General features: G+C 41.1%; 1 protein-coding gene across 2 annotated transcripts in view; it reads left to right on the forward strand.

Annotated features, from left to right (window-relative positions):
- The window catches only part of BMP5 (bone morphogenetic protein 5), a 53950-nt gene that overhangs the window by 24536 nt on the left and 12606 nt on the right, over positions 1-16808 (forward strand). For both annotated transcript variants that reach the window (XM_081906402.1, XM_081906401.1), the window contains 2 exons: positions 529-721; positions 4679-4827. In XM_081906402.1, coding sequence (XP_081762528.1) covers positions 529-721; positions 4679-4827 — 342 coding nt within the window. The remainder of the gene's footprint in view (positions 1-528; positions 722-4678; positions 4828-16808) is intronic.

Here is a 16808-nt window from a genome sequence, read left to right on the forward strand (position 1 = left end):
GGAGTCAGGCATCCTGGTCCAGCCGAGCAAATCCCCATGAGAACAGACTTCTCCTACGCACTCAGTCAATGCAAATGCACATCTGGGTGTAAATTAGTCTTTTGTCCTGTTATAGAATTATGCCTTAGCTGGCTTTTTTTTTTCTTCATTCTCAGATGCTGCCTTCAGTAATACACACCAAGATAATCAGCAAATAATTCCTACATGTATACAGAGCAAAACCAAACTCAATGCCTTAGTTCTTCGGTTACTTTTTATTTGCCCCACATTTTTAGACCATATATCTTTCTCCTATTTCTTGATCTGCCTTCAGCTTTCTGCCTGCTGAAATGTTGAGTGCAATCACCATGGGTTTTCCTCTTTGACCTAATGACACTTCACTTGTATAATTCAGGAGTTGTGGTTTGGCTGTTAGTATAATTTCCCGTTGCCCTCTTTGTTTATGTTTTAAAGAATGTACAATGAATCCTGAATTAACTATGGGGTATGCATTCTTTTTTTTACCCTTTCATTGTTTTATTTTCACAGTTGAAAGGGACAAGGACTTTTCCCACCAACGAAGGCATTACAAAGAATTTCGATTTGACTTGACTCAGATCCCTCACGGAGAGGCAGTGACGGCGGCTGAATTCCGGATTTACAAGGATCGAAGTTACAGTCGATTTGAAAATGAAACCATTAAGATTAGCATTTATCAGATAATCAAGGAGTATCCAAACAGGTGCCTTCTTTTTCAAGTTATTTTTCCATTTGCAGCAACAAGAGAGTTGAATCTGTTTTTTATGCGCCTGGGATGTATGCAAGTGCAGCAGTGACCTGCTTCAGTTGACATGGAAAGCCAAACTATGGCTTATGAGGACCTCATGAATGTGTGAGCTCCTGAAAAGGAGTGTGACTCCACCCCCTTCAATCTCAAACCTTTATTGGCATATTGATAATGTGATAAGCAGTACAGGGAGTCCAGTGGCTATTTTTGCTCCTGCCCTGCACTGATCCAGGCCAAGGTTTGACTTAGCATACCATCTAAATTCTAAACCCTGCCTCATGGTGAACCTCTCCCCTCATTTTATATGTAATTTTGCCTAATGTAATATACACATTTTTATCATTTTCTCTAACATAATGCTGTTTTGACCACCATATGCATTTTTATTTAACACACATTATTCAGCTGGAGAACTGCATTGCAAAATTCTGCAAAGTGCGAATTTAGAGCAGTAGCTATATTTCAGTTTCTGTATTGTTTCAGAAAGTGAGAATTGGTTAGGTTTGCCTTTCAATGTGAACTGAATCAAATTCATTCCCTATCCCTACTATTTGTTTACTCCTGAGCAAGTTCTTCTATGCTTAGTCGTGCTTACTCACAGGTAAGTGTGGATAGAATTGCAGCCTAAGTGTCAGAATTTTGGTTGCGTTTATTTATCTGCACACATTCCAACAGAGGAATACTTCCATTCCTTAAATCCTAAGCACACAAACTAGGGATTACATTCCCCTGAACACAGTGGGACTTAATTCTAACTAAACATACATAGGATTGTGCTGCATGAGGCAAGTAAACCAGGGTGGAAATGAAGGGTTGCCCTTTCCTCCTGAATCATGTTTTGCTTTAGAATTTCATAGTGGTATGTGGCCGACCTCTGTAAGACATCAGAACCCTAGATCATGACCTGGTATCATTTCAACATAAACCACTGACAAGGCTTGTTTCATGGCTAGGAGATAGCTGCTGGCAATTTGACTCAAAGGCAAATCAGATAACACATTTGTCACATTTTGATCCTTGCTGGTGCAGACTATCTCAGGAAATGTCTGCTTACAGAATCCTGCTTATGGGTACAGTGGCTGTGCAACCTATTCACAATATATCTGAGCATTACTTATCATACTAACTGGAACTGTCAACATCAGCGACTCAACATAAATATTCAGTTCTGCTCTGTAAGTCACACTCTGTAAGTCACACTCTGCCAAGGGGGCATGCCATTCTTCATGTTCATCTGGAATAGTAAACATACTTATGAATGGAAAAATAAAAAAAGATATACTTATGAATGGAAAAATAAAAAAGGTATTACCTGTGAATTTTCCTTTAAGATCCCTTACCTGGACAGATTTCCATCACATCTCTCACTGGCATTTCTTGGATCATGGCAGTGTTTTCACGTTAATGAAATAGTTTTTTCCTCAGCTCGTTATGATTCTCCTCAGCATTTTCATACTTGTTGTAGTATGTTGTGGTCAGCAGCTCAGCATGCTTGTTTGGAGTGGCAAATTTTATTCCAGGAGTGGCACTGGAGGAAGGGGTATCTCTTTCCTCATATGCCCTTTTAAAAATCATAATTACCCCCAACATGGGATGTATATACAATACTGGCTTAAAACACAGCTAGGTCATTCTTCAGGACACTGCAGGATAGATATGGATCATGGCTAACCTTGTGTGGACACCAGTTCCCAAACTAGGAGTAGGAGTGCACTGGGTGAAGAATAAATTGAGGTATGCGTTCCCAAGTGTGTGTGTTTGTGTGTGCCTGCATGCATGAATGCAGGTACCCCAAAAATTCAACTTTAGAAGGGTGAGTCTGATCACTAGAACTACCTCCTGAAATGACTATGCACGAGAAAGGACTAAGCACTCTTCACCCTGTGCAGCCAGAAATCTAGTAAAAATACATGCATACAGAAAACAATCAATCAGGAGATTGTGGCATCATGTGGAACTTGAGCCCTCACTGAGGTGGTAACTGAACTGTACCGCTTCCAACAGTAGTTGAGGGAGGGCACACATTATTTAATGTTTCACACAGAAACGCTCCCTGCACTTAGAAAACAAGCATGTTTATGGGATGGCTAGGCTACAAGCTTGAGATGCTAGGTGTTTATGAGGAGCATGTGATACCCCTCCTCCAATCTGTAGCCTGAGGTGGGATAGCCCAAGCACAGGTTTCTCACCTCATTAAAAAAAATAGGCCTAAATCACCACAGAACTTTGCATTTTTCTCCCAGGGGTGTGTGCTCAGAACTTAAAGCTTCTGTGCATAATGGTGGGAATAAATAGAAGCTGGTGCTATGGCATTTCATTTGCCCTTTAGAAGGGGGTGCTAGGCTTTCTGTGAAGTATGAAGGGGAAAGTTCAACCCAGCTCTTAACACTTATTCTTTTGTACCTCTGCACAGTGTGTAGTTTCATTTAAGCCCTGGAGAAAGTCCATGTGAGCCCAGCAAGTGCCTTTTACATCATACCCACACAGCCTGGCAAGTTTGGAAAAATAGGTTATATAGATCTGGATTCAAAACAGAGCCGTGGTTCCTAATACCAGCATGTCTGTTTTCAGCCTCTACCTGGAGTCTTTTTCTCCTAGTGGTTGGAAGCTTGAACAACCCATCTGTTGTACTGCTGCCCAGGGAGGGTGCCAGAAGGAAAATTCACAGGTATCCAATTTTCCAATTTCATCATGTAAATGATTAGTTAAGTTAACCGTTATGGATGAGCAAATGTAGGAATTACATGCACAATTTAAATGGCTAGTTTTGAAAAACACACATTGCCCTGAAATATGAATACGACAAGCCAAGTTTAATTTAACTGCAACAAGGGATATACTATATGGCTCAACTCTTATTTATTTTTACAGAACCAAGAGCTACATTTACTTTCTTAATCTATACACTGTATAAGACTTTTGTGTGTGAGTGGAATAGCTTGTTGGGCATATTAAGCCATGAATGAACTTTTAAGATTAGATTTGCCACATCCACGCTCCTCACCATAAGTAATTTTTAATGCAAATATTCCATTAGTAAGAAGTGGGCGAAGTGATGATCTTTAGGTTTGGTGTTTCCAGAAATATCTGTGAGCTATAGAGCTAAAACATCTAAACTACTGACCGAGTTTGGAAAAGGTTTTGCTGTTGAGGTTCTAATGTCTACAAGTCCTATCTAGATTAATTGACCTGATTTTCAGTGTGGTTTTCATCGGACCCCACAGTAAACCAAATAAATATATAACTTTTCTCCTAATAATCATTGGGAGGGGGGAACTGCTCAAAATACCATTGGCATGTTCAAAAGCCTGATGCGTGCAGGGCTTTTCTGTTATTTTCTATGGATTGTGTCCAATGACATCCTTTGTGCACTGACAGAAGGCTCTTTGATCCAGCAGAGGTTTCTAGCAGTGTAACAGGGAAGGAGGCAAGTTTGATTGATTCGTCCCTCCACCTGCATATGGTTCTGAAGGGTCCCTCAATAATCATGGAACTGATGAGGGAGGGGACATGTGTGGAAATGCAGAAGGAGTGAGAAAATTGCCTCCATTTCACTGATAGAAGCCTCTGCTCAATCAAAGATAGGTGTTTCATGTACACACTGAAATTCTTCATTGCATATATGTTACATGGAACTAGCAGAGCACAGCTAACAGACACAATACAGAAAAGATTTCCCTTAAGAGAAATGAAGAGTGTTTATGAATCACCGACGACAACTAAGATTGAAGTTCTCTGGTTTGTGGACCACAGCCTTTATTTCCAAAAGAAATGTCAGTGATGTCATCCACCCATTTTCAGCATTGCTGTTGCAACGCCAGGACAAGCGCTTTACTGGCAGAAGCAAAGTCTAAATCCAAGACATAATTTACTTTTAATTTCTAAATGTTATCTCTTTATTTTCTAAACTAGGGACGCAGACCTGTTTCTGTTAGATACAAGACGGGCTCAAGCATTTGACGTTGGCTGGCTTGTGTTTGACATCACCGTGACCAGCAATCACTGGGTGATTAATCCACAGAATAATTTAGGATTGCAGCTCTGTGCAGAAATGATGGATGGTAAGCTACATTTACATAACTCATTCCAAAATAGATATTTTTCTTTCATTTTTTGGTGGTTTTCCTGTCGTTTACGCACTTGTGGGATGCTCTACATTTTAGAATGTGTGAAAGACTCTGTAAACATAATTCATGTGACTCCATGTGGGAATCTGACTGACATGTGTAACCACTTGCCATACAGATCCTTTGCATCATGTATTACTGTGCCAAAGCAGCACATTTCTGGTGATGACTGACAGTGGTGTTATGAAGCTGGTGTTATATGTAGCATAGATCCCAAGCCAGCAACTGATTTTGTTGGGTGGCCACTCTAAGGTGCTGGAGGGACAAGACCTATCCTTGAACTTCTACTCCTGCACAGCCGCCAGCTAGCAAGTTTCATTTCTATAATCTGGCCTCCCTCCACAGATCTCTTTGCTATCTTTCTTGGGACAGGGGATGGGGAAGATTGCAGCTATTAGAAGGCCAGGTTTTATACTGGGGCTTCCAGTTACTGACTCCCTTATGAACTATACTATATTTACCTGGGCAGAGTAGATATCTATGCTGCATAAGGTCCATGAATTATACAAATTTTATGGACTGTATACCCTCTTGTCCTGTGATTTTATTACAATCCTCCATGTGAAGGTCCAATGGCCACATGACAAGGAAACCCTACTGGGCTTAACAGCAACTTTCTCTCTCTCGCTTCCTCTTGGTCCAGATCATGAGCAACTTGCAATGTGCAAGGAGGGAGGGCTGATTGGGAATAACGGAAATGCACACAGAGCTCTTAATGGCCGAAGTAAGCTGGACTGATTCTTCTGGTAATGGGGAAATACTGCATTTATTTTACTTACTGATGAAAGGTCTGCAAGCATTGTTTAAAATTTGCCACCCTGTGGAAACTGCAGAGTTTAGAGAAAATGAAAGATAAAGTGCGAGACTGGTTACACTATGCTCAGATTAAGGAAGTGTTTAAGATTGATAAAAAGTTAGGATTCCAGGTGGAGAAATCGAAACTGGAGACAGAACTGCTAGAACCTAAGACCAAGGTACTTTCAAAAATGTATAACTTGCTGCTGAAATGGAACACACAAGACGAATTGGTTAAATCGGCTATGATAAAGTGGGCCCAGGATATTGGGCACAACATTATGTTTGAGGACTGGGAAAGGTTATGGACTACCGGGCTGAACTTCACAGCATGTAATGCTCTGAAGGAAAATGTAATGAAAATGATATATAGATGGTACATGACCCCAGTGAAATTGGCTAAAATATACCATTCGTCTGATAACAAATGTTGGAAATGTAAGGAAAATGAAGGAACATTCTTTCACCTCTGGTGGACCTGCCCTAAAGTGAAGGCCTTTTGGGAAATGATATATAATGAGTTAAAAAAGGTATTTAAGTATACCTTCACCAAGAAACCAGAGGCCTTCCTTCTGGGCATGGTCGGCCAGAACGTGTTAAAGAAGGATAGAACATTTTTTATGTACGCTACAACGGCGGCAAGGATACTTATTGCTAAGAGCTGGAAAACCCAAGATCTACCAACACTGGAAGAATGGCAGATGCAGCTGATGGACTATATGCAACTGGCTGAGATGACTGGCAGAATCCGCGACCTGGGAGAGGAGAGGGTTGAAGAAGACTGGAAGAAATTTAAGATTTATTTACAAAAGTACTGTAATTTGGTTGAATCCTAACAAGGAAGCCAGAGCAGAAATAACTGTCTACCATTAAATTATAATTTTTTATTTGAGTTTAACCTAAATATTGCACTTAAGAGTATAAACAAGATGATAATTTGCTTGGAAAAATTCGTTTTTAATGATGAGAGTGGAAGCGGGAGACGTGAGGGAGTCCGCAATAGAATGAAAAGATGTTATGAAACCTATTTTGTTTGTTAAATATGTATCTGTAAAAAATCTTAATAAAAATTTTTATAAAAAAAAAAAAAAAAAAAATTGCCACCCTGGACTCCTTTGGGTGAAAGGGTGGAATAAAAATTAAATATATAATTAAAGAGGCAATGCGTTAGAAGGAATGACCTAACAACACCCTCGGCATTGGGGTTAGAGAGCCAGTGTGGTGTAGTGGTTAAGAGCGGTAGTCTCGTAATCTGGTGAACCGGGTTCGCGTCTCCGCTCCTCCACATGCAACTGCGTGGCCCAAGTGTGACCTTGGGCCAGTCACACTTCTCTGAAGTCTCTCAGCCTCACTCACCTCACAGAGTGTTTGTTGTGGGGGAGGAAGGGAAAGGAGAATGTTAGCTGCTTTGAGACTCCTTAGGGTAGTGATAAAGCGGGATATCAAATCCAAACTCTTCTTCTCTTCTTCTTAGAGAGACAGAGTATCAGAGATTGTTACAATCTATATGTCTGGATGACAAAATTGGATAGAAAATGTGTATATTAGAAATGCAGAAAAAAATGCCAATCAATTTTTGTGAAGACTTTTTTGTTTTTTAATTCATAAGCTGATGTGGAACCTTGGAAAACTGAACTTAAGGCTGTAAAAAATGGGAACTAGAGAGAAAACAAAACGACTGATTTTCCCATGCTGGTGGTAGTTTTGTCGTCTAACCCAGCAGTTCATTGGCACATAATATATTGGATAAAAGATATTACAGTAACCTTGGAGATGGTGAACAAAATGCAGTAGCTCTTTCACCAGTACAACCACAGCTTTTTAAACCCTGAACTCGACGGAACTCAGTTCCAGCACCTCTCAGATGGGCACCATTGCCATTATAAGGGAGGTGTTCATAGTGAGCTCCAGCACCTCTTTTTTTAAAATAGAAAAATAGCACTGAGTACAACATTGCAAGTCATGGTGTTTTCACTGATGCAGGGAACACATGCAGAATGTCCTACTTTTGCTGCAATTCAGACATGCACTTGCATAAGTCTCATGTCTGGGCAGTGGCTCTAATTAGTGCAGGATTATGGCAGTGCAACTGAATTCATGTAAACAGGGGTCCTTTGCCTATATAATCTAAGTATTAATTTAGGTTTGCCATTCGTCTGGAGTTTCCTGGACATAGGCAGGATTTGGCCGTCAGAAACGGTGTCCGGGCGCAAATCACTTAAATGTCAGAAGTGCAAAATTTTTATATATCTCAAAAACTTCTCCTTGCCAAAGAAAGTTCACTTATTGAAATACAGCAACCCTAATTAATCAATTACAAAGAAAGGTAATGGCTCAAAGCCCAAATAAACTCCAATAGGCTAGCTAGGAATAAGGTCAGTATAATATGTTAGTATAGATACTACCAAAGGAGTCAAATGATTGCATTGCCAGAACACAAACTGAAAACTCTATTTTTGGTTTTGGTGCTACCATTGGAAATCCTGACGGTTCAAATTAAATTAATAGACATAAGAAAACCTCAGTAAAGAGGGAAAAAATGTACTGTTGACTTTGGTCCAATGCACACAGCAATTGGGCCTGGGCTTGCTGCTTAAAAACTTCTGAGCAGGTTAATTGTGCTTTAGAACATGATCAGAAAAGATAATTAAAACTCACATATGGAAATAGCTTGATCCTGTTGTGGCCGGTTACCCCAGGCTACTGACAAGAAGCTGAACTAGACAGACATTTTTGTGAGCCACCACAGTTACAGTGGTCCTGTGAAAGGGCCTTTGGAAAAACAACAACAACATTCTATCAGTTTTACCTAATCTTTAAATGAAATTTCAAGCAATTGAAGTGTCCATTCATGCAAAAGGGAAACAGAAGCAGATTCCACTGAAATATATCTGATGTGGTGCTGGAGGGCTTTTGGTGCTAGTTTTTGTAGTCTTTTGAGCATAGAGAAATGTGGGTGACATGATCTAGTATGCAAATGGGCATGCACTCTGCTCTGAATGTAGGCTTTACCACACACCCAGATCACTGGTTAGCTTGTCTCATACTGTTGACAAAAGCCAGGGACTGCCTCTCCCAGTTGCAACATTGTCTGTGTAACCTAGATTTCAGCCCCATCACTTTTGCTGTGAGCATTGGTCCTTAAGTCTTGTTGAATTAAAACAAATTTCTTATGGCTTTCCTTTGGGATTGTGGCTCTTAACTGTAAATCCTTTGTTATACTAGGAGCAGGAAAGAAAAATATGTGGTATGAAATAACCATATATTGAGAACATCTATTCTATGGGAAAATGTCTGGTTGTTATAGTTCATGTTTCTCCCCCGATAATGCTGAGAAAAGTACAAAAGGCCACATGGCATTGGAATCCATTTTTTAAAAATGATATTTTGTATCATAAGCATCATTTCTGAATGAAATGTAGCTGATTTTCTGCTAAAACCACATTTTATATTGAATTGTGGGTCCAAAGAGCAACAAAACACATATGGAAGCTGTCAACATACAATTTAGTTTCCCCAGGGCTGCAGTAAATTAAGAAAGGATCATGTTGTTGTTGTTTTAATTCTCCCTTCTAATGTCTGCCTATCTCTTTCCAATAATCCACTGGGTACCTTGAAGTTTACATGCTAGGTTTTTGGTAACTGAAAACATTTATGGTCTTAAAGGAGAGTTGATGACTCTTACACTGATACAAGACATGAGAGGGGAGCTACACAGAAAAGGCTCACTCTGGTGTTGCCACTATCCAGACCTTTTGTGGAGAAGGCACATGAAGAAGGGCTTCAGCTGATGATCACAGGGTCCAGGTCGGTTCAATATGTAGGATGAAATTCATCGAAATATTATGTTTGTTTTTAAGTCTAGAGCTGTAAGGTTTATGAAGATGTGGATCAGTCCAGGGGTTCCCAAACTATGTTCCTTCATTCATGGCATGTCTGCAAAATGGAAATTAAAAACCATAAAGGATTTAGCACCGTGTGTTACAGTTCCTGCAACAGGCAGAAAAATCATTGAGTTGTCTGCCAAGATCCCTAGCAATTATCAAGTGGGAAAGAAAAGTTTAGGAACCATTGGATTAATCCATTCCAGTGTTAGCTAATGGGTTGGTTTTAATGGGTGAGGCTAAAGGCCAAAGTAGATGAGTCAATGGAGAACTGAGATTGGATCACCATCTCTTTGATTTCTTGTTAAAAGCCACTGTGGGACCACTGGGTCAGGTGGCTAGTCTTTCTCCTCTACCCATCATTTTTCTTGATGAAAATCACTTTTCCTTCCTGAAGGTGCTGTTTGATCTGTTAGGAAAATATCTGTAGGTGTTCCCTGCAGGGGCAAATAACAACTTTAAGAGGAGAATTTTTTGCTAGGAAATTGGTGGGGGGACAGATCTTCCTTCACATTGCTTCCATAGCTGTATTTATTTTCTCAGTCTCGGTCCCAATCTCTCTCTCTCTCTCTCCAAATATTTAAAGTAACAGGAGATCTGATTACAGATTTCAATCATCTAATTTGGGAGGCATCTAATCTGAGAGTTTCACAGTGTAAGAATTGTCCCAAGGGAATGCTGTTGTTGTGAGTTTTCAGTTTTGTTTGCCCCCTCTCATTTGATGCTTATCACACAAAGTAATTGAAATGCTATACAGCACATTGTACATTCTGGCGTCTAGGCCTAGTTCTGTTTTATTTCTGGGTTTTCTGTTTATGCAAGCCTGTTCCTGAATGCTATTATTTAATCTCTTGTTTGCAATAGTTTCTTAAATACCAGTGTGTTTCCCCCTGTGGAGTCTATTCACAGTAGCCCATCAAATTTGCATTGTGTATTTCCCATTTATTATAAATAGCAAATTTTCTCTGCAGCCCTGCTGAATATACGTCTTATTCAGTGTATAAAAGAGATTGTAAACATTTTGGGACATGATTCAGATGCTGCTGGGCTCCACTGATGTATAGCACAGAACACAACTCTCTATTATGCAGTGTAACAAATGATTGAGGACATTTTTGGCTTGGTTTAATACACATCAGAAAGTGTTAGTGTGATCAATGGGAGACTGGGCTGATAGAGAATCACTTTAATACAGAAGATAACTGTCGTTTAGATATAAAAAGAGGTACATTTGTTTGAAAAATCACTGTCCTTTTCGTTCCTTTAATGAAGTCATTTATTAAGGATTCCTGTTTACTTTCCATGCTATCATCTTTTTGTGATAATTACAAATGAGTCAAACTGGGATAAAAAGCAACACTCCTACACACCATTCAGAGCTGGAACTGTATTAAATTGGAATGGTGGGTCAAGTATTTCATGAGTACATTTTCTACAATGATTACAACATTTTTCTCTTTTTTAAATAATCTGTCAGGCCGCACTGAAAGAATGTGTAAAACATTCCCCTGAAATATTCATAAATCTTTCAAGAGGTTTGCCTTAAAGTGCTTTTCAGATATCATTTTCAGCATGTACAGATAAACCCCAAAGCAACTCTGTCAAATTAATTCTACTAATTCTGACCTTAGCCATGAGATGGATTTTTATTTTTTAAAACCATTTGGCTACAGTTCAGTCTTAAGAATGTAGCTCTTTTGACTTTCATTTTTAATGCCAAACAAATGAATTTTAAAGATGGGTTCCCATTCACTATAAGCAGCGGGAAGGAGAAATGAGCCTTTCGTTTATGCACCCCTGACCCTGATCCCATGTAGGAAATAGTATGAGATGAGGTGTAAAGGCCCATATAACTTCCCCACCATGATCTACCCCCACCCTTTGTGGTGGACAGGTTGCATGGCACAGCTTACACATATACGTGCATCCCACCGTGACGCCCATTTGCACTATACAGTGGTACCTTGGGTTAAGAACTTAATTTGTTCTGGAGGTCTGTTCTTAACCTGAAACTGTTCTTAACCTGATACCACTTTAGCTAATGGGGCCTCCTGCTGCTGCCGTGCTGCCAGAGCACGATTTCTGTTCTCATCCTGAAGTAAAGTTCTTAACCCCAGGTACTATTTTTGGGTTAGCAGAGTCTGTAACCTGAAGTGTCTGTAACCTGAGGTACCACTGTACATTTTTAAAAGTACCAAACCACTTTAAACAGTCATGGCTTCCCTCAAAGAATCTTGGGAGCTGCAGGTTGTTAAGGTTCCTACGGGTTCTTAGGAGGTCCCTATTCTCTTCACAGAGCTACAATTCCCAGAATTCCCAACCGAGAAGGGAGTTTGACTGTTAAACCATTCTGTGAACATGAGCTCTGTCAGGGGACCAGCGGTCTCCTAACAACTCTCTGCATGGTTTAGCAGTTAGGAGAATGGAAGTCCCAGTGGCAGCCACACATATTTCTAACTAGTTAATAGCCTGTGATATTTAACAAATGGGGTGGAAAGTGTTGGTGGGAGGAGGCTTCCTTCACTCTCACATTCCCAGCTTTCCCACTCAGCCCCTTTGTTCTCAACATCTCTCTCCCCTCCCCTGCTAAAGGTGAGATGGAGCAGCTGGTGATGCAATTTCTTTGTCCTCCAAAGCATATTTCAGGTGGAGGAAAAGATGGGGCAGTTTGGGACTGGGCAACAGGTTTCTGCCACACAGTAGAGGAGCTGGCTTGCGGAAGGCTGAGGAGTGGGAATCAATCTGTTTCTGCATTGAAATGTGCATTTGAGTCCATAGTTGTGAAATTCTAAAACGTTTTTCTATCAAAAAATTTAAATACATTGGTACCTTGGTTTAAGAACAGCTTAGTTTATGAACAACTTGGATTAAGAACGCTGCATACCTGGAAGTAGGTCTTTTGGTTTGTGAACTTTGCCTTGGAATAAGAACATGTTTCACTTCCTGTTGAGTGTGTTCCATTTGTAAATTGAGTCCCCTCTGCTATGGGAAAGAATGCCTTGGTTTAAGAACGGACTTCTGGAATGGATTAAATTCATAAACCAAGATACCACTGTATAATTGTTAAATTCTCTCTCTCAGTTGAGAACTGTGTTGGAACATTCAGAGGGCTGGACTATATGGCCCTTGGGGTCCCTTCCAACTCTACTAATCTATGATTCCATGTGTGTGAAAGATGCTGAATAACCAAGTTCCAACACATATGTGGATTCTGGACAGTGCAGATAAGACCAGCTTGCATTGGAATTCACCAGCAATCCAGTGTCCCTAGAGACACGTCTCAAATGTGTTTCCTCCTTCCTTCCCTCCTCCTGCAGCCAACATTTGGGTTGGGGTATGTGAAACATTTGAAATTGCATTGCTGCCTCTCCAAGGTTGGGTCCTGGGTCACCGACATATCCCTTTCCTCCTCCCCTGAACTGCTTGCCTTCCTCCTGTTTCTTATTACTCCATAACAAAGATTATATGAAAAGATTATTCTGGCATGATAATTATTTGTGCTAATGCATCAATGAAAACGGTTTCTTTGGGCAACGTCAGACTTGCAAAGGCCTAAGCAGCATGTCAGTTTGAGCTCTTTTATAATCCCTGAAGAAAGATTTACAGATTGAGGTGGGGAGTTTTCCTTGCAAATTCCCGAAACGTATTTTCTTTACGCATCAATGGGCAAAATTAAATATAGTGTGTAACGAGACTAAATGAAATAAATTGGGTTTGGAGTGGAATTAAATTAGTAGTGTCAGCTTGGCCTTTCCCCCCCCTTTTTTCTTTTGCTAGCCAAATGTTTTGAAAAGCTATAGCTACCTTCAAGTTGTAGAAAGTATTGGTGAAAAATGACAAGGAATTTCCTTCCATGCAAATGCACTTGTAATTTGCAATTCAAAAACCCCTTATAGCAGCTTATGGTTTTCTTTAGAATCAGATGGATAAAGAAAGTTCATTTTGCCTGTCAAGCCAACAGCTTAAAAAATAATTAGAGCTGTGTTGAGCCTTTCAGAGGTACAGTCAAACCTTGGTTGTCGAACGTAATCTGTTCCGGAAAGACTGTTTGACAACCAAGGCGCAGCTTCCTATTGGTTGCAAGAGCTTCTTGCACTCAAGCAGAAACCGTGTCAGACGTTCGGGAGCCGAAACGTTAAAAAACGGAGCTGTCCAAGAACCGAGGTTTGACTGTAGTGGGATTTGAGTGGACAACAGTGGGAAGAAAAATTAACCTTCGGACTGGTGAAAGTTTTAAAATTTGGGAAGGCAAGGAGCTTATTGGTAAAGATGAGGGTGGACAGCATCTTTTCTTAAAACCACAGAGCACTTGCAGTTAGTGGCTAGCCAGGCCACCATGTTCCTTTCCCATTGCGTGGACAGGCGGAGTCCCCAAATCCCACGCGGTCCCCCCGTCATGTGGAATAACGACTCAAGACAATGTGCTATGGGATTAAATTGGCCACAACTTTATTAAATTTCAAATGTGGGTAGACCTTGGCTCAGGCATTGGGCGTTCTCCCTCCCCAGTCCCCAGCTGGGGACCTAGGGAGCATCAGGGTTATCCAGTGTGTGTGGGGGGGGGGATGGGCCGGCTCTGGAGAACATATGTTCAAGCAGAGATAGCCGCCCCCGTAACGCCGCCGCCGCAGGGGAGAGCAACGACCCCTCTGAGAATGTCGCCCAAAATGTGGTCTTGTTGGTGATACTGCAAAACTGAGAGGGCATTCTTCACCCAGCAGTTAGAATAAATTTGTGCACCTATCAAGAGAAAATAAATAAATTCATACCCCATGTTTATAAATGGGCTTATTGGGACAAGTAAATAATTTCTAACATATTTCACAACTGCATGACACTATCCCAGACCTCGCAGTGCAGGGGAAGAAGAAGAAGAAGAGGATGAGGAGTTTGGATTTGATATCCCGCTTTCTCACTATCCAAAGGAGTCTCAAAGCAGCTAACAATCTCCTTTCCCTTCCTCCCCCACAACAATCACTCTGTGAGGTGAGTGGGGCTGAGAGACTTCAGAGAAGTGTGACTAGCCCAAGGTCTCCCAGTAGCTGCATGTGGAGGAGTGGGGAAGCGAACCCGGTTCACCAGATTACGAGTCTACAGCTCTTAACCACTACACCACGCTGGCTCTCTGGGACAGGCTGTGACACGCTGGGACAGGCGGGTGTCAGAACACTGCCTGGGGGAGCATGTCACTGCCTCTCCCCCTCTCCCCAGATATGTGTTGCTGTCCAGAACACATAGAGCATTTACTGCATCTCAGCCCAGTGGTGTAGCATGGGGGGGGGCACAGCGGTGATTGCCCTGGGCGTAAAATTGTTAGGGCTGCAAAACTTCAGCACCTTGTGCTGCCTCAATACAGCTGTGTGCTTCCGTCACTGGGCTCTGTTGAGAACGACTTCTCCATGTGAACCAGGAAGTGACCTCTCTAGACAACAGAATGACTCTTCTTTTCTTATATCTGTGCTGTGATCTCCTGGGTGATGTGAATATGTACTCCATCTGTTTCCCATCCATCCACTGCCACTGTGTGGCCCTGGTTGCTGGCAACCCATGCTATGCCACTGTCTCAGCCACAGAATTCCAGGCATCAGGGTGGGAAGGAGAAAGAGGAGAGCAGATCACTGTCAGAGCAGCAGCCAAAGAAGTAAGGAGGTGGGCATTTTTTTTTGAGCAAGTGGATGAGTGAGAATGAGTTCTCTGCATTAGCATCTAGACTGGAAAGAAACAAAATTAAGAGCCGTAATGCCTGCCTTGCATTTAAGGTAATCATTACAAGTTGCTGTTTTTTATGCTTAGCCAAAGCAATATGAACTTTAGCAACGTGATCACAAGTTTTGGAAAGCTTATGCAATTCTGTAGTGGGTGACTAATTGAAGTATCCCTCTCCACAGTGGCCATGGCAACTCAGTGTAAAACTGGGTAATTAGGTCTACTGACGGGTAATCAGGTCTACTGATTTCAGAGTGTGATGCACGCGTGATTTAGCCACCAATGCAGAAGCTAGTTAAATAAGGCAATCTTGTACTCATTTACCTGAGAATGAACCCTATTGAACTCAGTGGGAATTTATTTTTGCCTAGACACACATAGACTTGTGCTCTAAAGTTTCTTGGCCATAACCTGTCATCTCCTGCCATTGTGACCAAACACAATTTTGGCATCTTTCAAACAGCTAGTAGTTTGGGGTGAGTTTCTTAAAAGAGATGATTTGATCAGGGTTGCTTTTGAAAGAAAGAATTTTCATTACCTGTGGAATTTCGCTACCAGAAACGCACATGGGGTTGTGTGCCAGAAACTCATTGACCCCCCCCCCCGTACACAAGGCCCTTGTTTTCCACACTTCGAATATGCCTTCCAATTTGTGGGGAGGACTCTTCAGACATGGGAAAGGATGGATTGCAGCAATGACTCATCTTCTTTTTCGGACACTGTCTAGTGGAAATCTACAAACGAAACACATAGGGTTTTTTGTCAATTAGAATCCCAAAATGGTAGTACATGTGATTCCTGTATGTGCTTCCCAGATCTATGTTACATGCATTATTTTTATCTGAGCAAGCTGAATTTGATTAAAATTATTAGCAAGCATTCCATAATCAGATGACTTAAGCACACTGTCTGATTTATACACACTGATGGCTACTTTAGACCCACCCAGGTGCCTTAGGCAAGCCCTATTCGGTTTAACATTTTCCCTTTGAATAGCAGGCTCATGATCACAAACTGTTTTTGAAAGGCTCTCTGGTTCGAAAGAGGTTTGCTATGTGGCATGAGGGTCTGCTGCTCAGAAAACACCCAAACTCCCTTGGGTGCATGGAACTAGTTGCATGCTTGTTTGGATCCTGGCCATAACAAATAAGCTGAGCCTTCAGTTATGAAACCACTAATTTTGTAGTAGTTTTGAGACCAATGGGGCAATTCTGAATTAAGTGCTTTGATGATTGTAACATGTTTTTTTCTCCAGAATTATCAACTTGTGTAATGCTAAATTTACTTACGTGGAGCTATGTTGAATGGTAGTCATTGGGAGTTTACTGCCGAGCAAACCTTTTGAAATATAAATGATTATTTATTGGTTTTTTTTTATGTAGAAAAATAGAAGTGCTGAGCCATAATTCTATGGTGAGGGGTGGGGAAAACTGTTTCTCGCAGCTTACCTTGGCTGTTCAAAAGATCAAGTAAACAGCAGATAGAGAGTCACATAAATTGCCTCTGTGTTCAAAGGGTATTTGGGCTTGG

This window comes from Podarcis melisellensis (assembly GCF_964234715.1).
Source record: "Podarcis melisellensis genome assembly, chromosome: 3".
Classification (NCBI taxonomy): domain Eukaryota; kingdom Metazoa; phylum Chordata; class Lepidosauria; order Squamata; family Lacertidae; genus Podarcis; species Podarcis melisellensis.